The sequence below is a fragment of the Micrasema longulum genome, unplaced genomic scaffold, assembly GCF_059751315.1.
Source record: "Micrasema longulum isolate JH-2025_06_02 unplaced genomic scaffold, ASM5975131v1 h1tg002326l, whole genome shotgun sequence".
NCBI lineage: Eukaryota > Metazoa > Arthropoda > Insecta > Trichoptera > Brachycentridae > Micrasema > Micrasema longulum.
The window spans coordinates 44,629-52,758 of record NW_028279476.1 but is presented as its reverse complement, the minus strand read 5'-3'; the positions used below and the strand labels follow the sequence as shown (position 1 = coordinate 52,758).

The following is an 8,130-nucleotide window of genomic DNA, read 5'->3' as shown; positions in this document are numbered from 1 at the left end:
TGAGAATCTTCTTACGGTGGAAACTCGAGTAATGGAGTTAATAACACAAATGATTGTCTGGCAGCTCCCGATATTTGTTAAACTGATATTGACAAGACGTTATTGATTTAGAATACGTCATGTTGTGGCTTGAGTGTGGAGCTACAGAATCGGTCGGTATCACTTTACCTACTAAACTTGACCAAATAAAAGAAAAACAAAGTACTGCATGAGTTATCATTTCCACTTTATTAGAGACATGAAGTGCTACAACCGATAATTAGTTGCTTCATTAAGGCAGGCTGTGCATGTTTTTACTTATATTCTTTAATAATTGTAAAAAAAAAGGTTTCTAAAAAAATATTAAGCGGAATATTAAATAAAAATTCAATAGATTAATTATTGAAATTGCTTTTACTAAATAGAATTTCACACAGGTGTGAAACATTTCATTACAATTTATTTATTCAGCTATATTCTCCTTGTAACGAATCTTTGTAACAAATCAAGGTTTAGTACCCAAAATTTAGCTATACAAAATATTTCAATGTTCTCTTCAAGAAAAAATTAATAGGGAACATAATTTATTATTTTTCCATAGTAAGGCCGGGTGCTTTTTAGTAGAAATATTCACATCGCATTGTGCGATAAATAAATAAGAATATGGAAATATAAAAAATTATTTATTTAAAAATATATTACCAATAATAAATTGCGCTTAACCACCTCAGTCGTGTCTGCAAAGAGCACCATGACTGGCGAGAATCTATTGGAAACCCGCCACGGATGGTCATAATCTATTCAAGTGTGGCCATTGCCGGCTGGAATCTATTCAATTTATATTCCCAAAAATATTTCTCAGCTTTAAACTAGATCCGCGACCGCAGAATATTAAAGCCGATCAAAATACAAAATAAAGACAACACGACGCGGACATTTTCCCTCCCACTTCGGCACTTCAGAGTTCACATATTTACAGACAGCCGGAGGCTCGGCATTAATCGTCGAAGTTCTGCGAGAGAAGGAAGTTGGCCGCCAGGTTCTCGTTCTTCTCGCAGGCGAAGTACGCCTGAATCACCATGTGCTCGGGGAAGCCCAGAGCCTTGAGGCGCTCGATGGCCGCCTTGTCCTCGGGGGAGATGTACAGCGGGGAGGACGCGGGCGCGGCCGGGGCGGCGGGCGGCGCGGGGGCCGCCGCCGCGGGGGCGCCGGCCGCCGCTGGCTCGTTCAGCATGCGCACGAAGGCCTGCTGGTGCTGCGAGATGGCCTGCAGCAGTGCGGGGTTGGTCTGCCCGATCTGCTGCAGAATGCTGTTGAGCAGCGAGGGGTCCTGCTGAATGATGGCGCGCATCTGCTGGAACTGCGGCTGGCCGCGCAGGAAGCCCAGCGGGTCCTCATCAGGGCCCTCCTCCTCCAGGCGCTCGGCGAGCAGCTCTTCGGGGATGCCTGTGACGAGGTACTCCACGGCGCGCTCGCTGTTGTCGAACGACGCACGCAAGGCTTGCTCCACTTGCGGCCGGCTGTAGCCCATGTCCATAAGGCAGCGGACGCGCTCCTCGTGCTCCGCGCTGGCGCCCTCCGCCGCCGCCTCCGCAGGAGGCGGCGCCTCTGCGCTCGCCGGGGTGATCAGTACTTTTGGGGCGGCCGCCGCGGCTTCCGCGGGAGCTGCTGGCGCTGGTTCTGTCGCAGACTCTCCCGTTTTTGGTTTTGTCACCATTACTACGATAAATTTGTTCTCGTCGATGTTGTAACTGTCGATAAAGTTATCATCGGTGAGAATTTTACCGGCATAGATGAGCCTTTGGTTGTCCGCGGGGTAATCTTTACCTTTTTCGGATTCAATTTTTTCTTTTAGAGCCTTAACCGTTTCGGTTCGATCAATTTCAATTTGAAAAGTTTGCTGTTGTAAGTTTTTAAAAGTAATTAACATTTTGTTGTTTATATTATTCACTCGACTCTACGAATATTAAACGAACGATCTTGAGCCTTCTAAATGTTTACCACAAAGGCGAGTATTATTTTCTAGATATATTGACTGACTCAACAAAACTGACGAGTAAACATAACCTCACTCGAAGCCTACGTGATATGGCCGACCTTTATCCGTCAAAATTAATTTGCATTCTTTGCGGCCATTACATTACACAGCAAAATGATTTTATATAAAATGTATCTACCGGGTCCACATTGAAAGCTGATGACATAGTTTTATGGTAGGCTTTATATAAAAAGGAACAAAATCAGTTTTAACTTTTTCACCTTAGACGGATTAAAAAATATTACTTTTTTACGAAGTGATACCTGCTTTAACAAGTTGAATACTTTGTGTTTAGTACGTAAGGCCCAATCATTTTATTCAAATGGTAAGGTACCTACCTACCAAAAGAGTAGACCACTTTTTTAATGAAAAAAATATTGCGCTCTTACGATTTACCCAAATATTTTCTTGATCGGAAATAAATGTGTTTAAAAATAAGTATCAAGTTGTGATAGAGAGTGCGGTTCGAACTTCAGATCTTTGATTACGGGATTATATTAAGTCTTTAGTAAGATTAAAGTAAAATTTTGATTGCGTTAGAGTGAGATGGATATATGAAATACGAACGAACTTACGAAACGAAGGTATGACATGCTAAAGCCTGGCTTTTGATTATTTACAATAGTTGGAAATCTTCTTCGTTTTTTTCATGGCCTTTTCACTTCTCAATTCGGGTGTTCTGGCCAGTGTCGAGTATTTTTGTTTTTTTACATATATACACATGTTTTAGTAATATAATATGTACAAGTTAGTATGTTAATATTTAACCCTTACGCTGCTACGCAGTTTTTCAAGAATCTAATCAGAAATCTTATTATTAATACATTTTAAAAATATTTTATCGAATACGTTGTTTTCCAAACACACTTCCTCTTTTCAAAATAGATGGTACAGAAATTCCATTCATGACTTCAGTCAAAAACTTAGGTATTATCATTCATAAGCATTTAGAGTGGCACGATCAGGTTAACGAAGTTAGTCGTAAACTTTATAGCAGTTTGCACTCACTTAAAAGATTACAGAATTTCTTGCCAATTAATGTTAAGCAAACATTAGTCCAGAGCTTACTTCTTCCACTCCTTGACTACGCGGATGTATGTTTTCCAGATGCTAACTCTGAATTGCTTGATAAGTTAGAACGATTGCAGAATATTTGTATTCGTTATATCTTTAATCTTCGCAAATTTGACCACATAACCGAGTATCGCACGCAACTACACTGGCTCAGTATCAGGCATAGAAGAAACATTCACATTCTATCACTTCTTCACAATATTTTAAATAATCCCACTTCGCCTGTTTATCTGAGAGGGCTCATCCAACCTCTTTCACAACACGGACTATCTCTTCGTTCTAGTAACGAGAGAACCCTTTTAATACCCTGTCATCGCTCTAATTTTTTTGCCTCCTCTTTCACAGTAGTAGCCGCTCGATTGTGGAATAATCTACCCACTAATGTTAGAGACGCCCCTTCTTTATTTACATTAAGGTCAAGATTGAAATGTCACTATCTAAATATTTAAATTGTTTCTTTATCCTTCTTCTTTCTTTCCCATCCCCTCTCCTCTCTTCATAGTAAAGTGTTATTTTTTTATATATATATATATTAATTTTTGTTAATCTTTGCTTTTAATTTTTGTATAAAATTGTAAGATTCAATATGTCCATGTATTTATAATTTTCTCAAACTGAACGGTTTGGGTAGGTAGGAAGAAATTGCCTTAAGGCAAGATGCCCGCCCTTATATGTATATTTATTGTATATGTATATAAAGTGTCAAATAAAAAATAATAATAACTACTGTTTTAAAAATAAATAGCAATTCCAAAAAAAATCTTCCATTTCATAAATATCTAATTCAAGCCCAGTGGAGTGAGCAAGATAGGCACCTCGTGCCGCCCGCAACACATTCTCGTACAGTGGTTGTAAACCCTTTTTTAATCTAAAATAAAAACAAACAAAAATGATCTCGCCCAGCAATCTAAAGGCGCATTGTTTTAATAGTTATTATTGAAACGACAGTATTATGATGGTTTTTTTGTTGATTGCGGGGCAAAGTGCCCTTATTATCAAACCTACCACTTCCATCAATGCATGCTAAACAAAATTTGAGTAAAATATATCTTGGAATTTGTTGCAACAGAGAGGGAACACATTTTTGCCAAGGGAATATGGAAGTCTAGGCATTTACAGGACTTATGATCTGTCATTGGCTGTTTTAAATGGCCACTTTACACACTGCGAAATATTCACCATTCATGATTATTTTTACATTACCTCAACTCTTGCATCTGTTGACTTTTGCAAACTAAAAGAGCTGAAACCTTTATTGAATTCGGCGAGTTTCATCTGGATAAATTATTTCACCTCCTAGGTAATGCCTAAAAATACTCTAAATTTTTTATGCAAGTTATTTCGATCAACAGTATTTTGAGTATGTCCAAATGTTTGTATGGAGTTATTTAGATTGAAACTTCATGATAACGGGTAAATGTACTAAGAAGTAATGTTATTTCTTGGTAGATGTTATAATATAATTTTAATTTAAAAAATAATGTTTTTATACAACTGTCTCACAAATTGATATCACTTCCAAGAAAAATATTCCGTTTCACTAATAGCTAGTTCACGCATAATGATTTGAGCGAGATAGACTACAGTTGCTGAAATTACAAACAGCTGTGGTAAATTACATATTGTGTACATTTATATATATTTTTAATCTTACTTTGTTACTCTAACTGACAAGTTAACTCTGCAAAGGGTCCTTTTTATTGTGAATAAATATACAAAGTATATCATTCAAAATGATAACGGATATTAAAAGTGATATAGAAATAATAATACCTCACCTAGAAACTTGGAATCTTAGCAGTTCAACCTATTCCGAAAGTGAATTCGACAACAACGATCAACTTCTAAGTGATAGTGATGATAGTTTATATGACTTTTATGAAGAGCTCAAAATCGAAGAAGCATTTCTGAAATACTTTTGGATCAAGATCGAGCTGATATACTTTATTTACCACAATTACGTTTTGTTTGTAGAATAGTTTCTAGAAAAGAGTTTGTATAGTAATAATTACGTTGTGTTTGTAGAGTAATAATTACTACCTAATGAACAGCTAAAACATTTTAATTTCACATTACTGTAGGTACCCATTATAATAAATCAACAAATGATTTTTTAATATTCAAACGTCCTAATTGACAATTATTTAGGTTCCATGGTGAATTGTTTTTATATTTTATGGCTCTTTACTTATTTGTTTATATTCTTAATTACGGGGTTTTCCGGTGATATAGGGACCTTACTAGATAAGAGTTATTATATTAAAGGTAAAGTATTCAATTAGTTATTCATTATGGAAATACATCAATATTTTTGTAATCACTGGATCGGGTATAATAGCAGGGAAGACACAAAATATGATTATTTTTCTCAAATATCATAATGTAAGTGATTAAAAATTCTAAATATTAAAATGATTTATTTCACTGTTTTTGCAATGTAAAAAAATTCCCTGTTTCCGGTCCCGGCCAGCTAGAAGTTTCCTGTGTTTAGTCGTTTCTCTTTTTTTAAAAGCACTACAAATTTAAACATCATAAGTAAATGTATAACGAGGAAATTTAGTTGTTTAAAAAAAAAAAATATATATTTGTTAGTAAACTATTAAACAAAGCTTTTTTTTCAATTTTTATGTATCGTTTTATCAGCGCTACGATTTTTTAAAGTTTTGTATTTCCGAAATTAATCCACGTGTGACGTCTCAAGTTCTCTTCCGCTTCTTCTTGATTTGTTCTGTTGATTGCTCCATTGACGATTAGCAAACCGGAAATCTTCCACAACCCTCTTATCATTGGTTGATTCATATGAACAAGTGACGTCGTTCAAAGTAGTTCGTTTTTATTAAAATATTTTATATTATTTTTTATTAATTTTCAAGAAACTTTGCTGTACAATTTAATGCTCAAATTTTTACCGCGCGTAAGAAAACATTTTTTGTATTAAATTTTCCGTAGGGCTGAAATAGGTACGAAACTGAATAATAACCCGTCGAATAAGTAAGTTTTATGTTTTGAAAATGTTTTATACCACTGACGGTTAAGTGCAACAAGCAGTTCCCGAATTCATTTACCCTTTTGGGGATTATGACGTCAGCATCAGTCTAGTTAGAACTTTATGATAGGGATTAACAACAACGATATATCGTTGTTGAGCAGTCTAAGGGTTAAATTCATATCGACATATTTTATTTTATTTTATTTTATTTTTATTTTTGCACCACAACAGGCCAGGAGGCCCAATTACAGCGGTGAATTACATCACAGAACACCCAGGCTTGAGAAAAATCACATTTAATTTTTGTGTTCTCACCGGGAATCGAACCCGGAACCTTCCGTCTGTGAGTCAAGCGTCTTGACCACTACACCACGGAGGCCGCCTAAAATATTGCCGCGTTTTTCCCCAACACAAACAAAGGTTGATTTTATAATCTAAAACGAAAATACCTGCTTATTTTTACGGGACCAGATTTTAATGTCTGAATATTTTAGACACCTATGCATAGCTCGTATCACATGTAACTTATTTTGGCCAATGTTATCGTGTTATGGTAGAAAGCCCTAATAAACGATAAACTCTGCTTTTGTAATCATTTTTTTATTGTCTATGGTCCGCGGCTTGAACATTGATCACCACAAAATCGTCTTGAACATTGACCATAAAAAAAGTGTATTAATCCACAGACTACAGATATCTGTATAATCACTGATCCAGCGTTGCCAGATCTACCGATTTTGGGAGCAATCTACCGAATTCGATTGAAATTCTACCGATTTTTATACATTTCCTTGTTTTTTCCACAGAACAAAATTTCAATGCAAATAAAACAAATTCATTTATAATAATTTATTGCTTGTTTGCTCACTTCGATTGCCATCAGTTGCCTATTCAAAAAAACTGCTTATATAGATAAGATACGATAGCGTACATAAGTATAAAATGAATTATATATTAATTATGGAATTGGCTAGTATTGTTGAATATAATATGGTTAAATAAATCATGGCATACGATTTCATGAAATTATTGAAAAATGTATACTTATATGTCTATTTTATGAAGTAAAATGTAGAGGGATCACTTTTCATATTGTAAATAATTTAAATGGTTTTATCTTCAGTTAAATATCTATTTGAATTTAGTTGATCATTGTTTTAATAATTTGTTCAGTACCTACTTCAGCAGTTAGCAGTTTTTATTAAGTTTTAAGTTGCACTGAAAGAACTTTAAAACGTCAATTATTTCTTTGTTTGACAATAAAAATACTATATATTTTGATAAAATTGTGTCATTCATTCAATAAAATAATATTTTGAATTTTAATCTTTGTATTATATTAATATTTTTTATAAGAACCAACTCAAATATTTCTTTTCTTAAATGAATATTTGAGTATTAAAATGAAATATTGTAATTTACATTTTTTTGTAAGAAAAAGAAGACAATATAAATCACTTTATTTTGGTGATTCACTTATTGCAGTCCTTTTGGTTTTCAATTGTTCATTTACCAAGCATTTTCTCTCGAATCTACCAATTTATTTTTCTGAATCTACCTTTTTTCACTTGATCGGGTCTGGCAACGCTGCACTGATCTCTTCCGTTTCCGTCAAATGTCAAATCAGTTTGTTTTGGTCGTTCGGAATGTTGATATTTCAAAATTACGTTTTGAATTCTCACTATTATAAATAAAAATTATAATACGAGATAAAAGAATAAGAACGTTAAAAAAATTAATTACATTCTTTATTAAAATAAGCATTTATGTAAGCACGAACTGCGCAGCATTTAATTATAGATTTGAGAGCGGTTTAATTTATATTACTTAAGCTTGATTTTATAATCAATATGTATATTTTTTAGTGTCTCGTGTAAAATGGATTCGTACCGACGTCTCGGTTACCATCGCAGGAGCCAATCACTATACGTGTACTGAACATAAACAAATATATGTGTTTATGTACTAGTAATTTGTACCGTGTCGCAGTCGGCAGCAGGCACATTCCGTGTCATTTTTTTAGTGCGTAGTGCCGGGAACCATGTGGAGT

At 34.8% G+C, this 8,130-nt stretch overlaps 1 protein-coding gene across 1 annotated transcript; it reads right to left on the bottom strand.

The window, feature by feature from the left end:
* Positions 1-205: 205 nt before the first annotated feature.
* Positions 206-2,134, bottom strand: Rad23 (UV excision repair protein Rad23). Its single transcript, XM_088240002.1, has one exon. It carries the CDS (start codon positions 1,907-1,909, stop codon positions 977-979), a length of 933 nt encoding a protein of 310 aa, XP_088096128.1. The 5' UTR covers positions 1,910-2,134; the 3' UTR covers positions 206-976.
* Between the last annotated feature and the right edge of the window lie 5,996 nt (positions 2,135-8,130).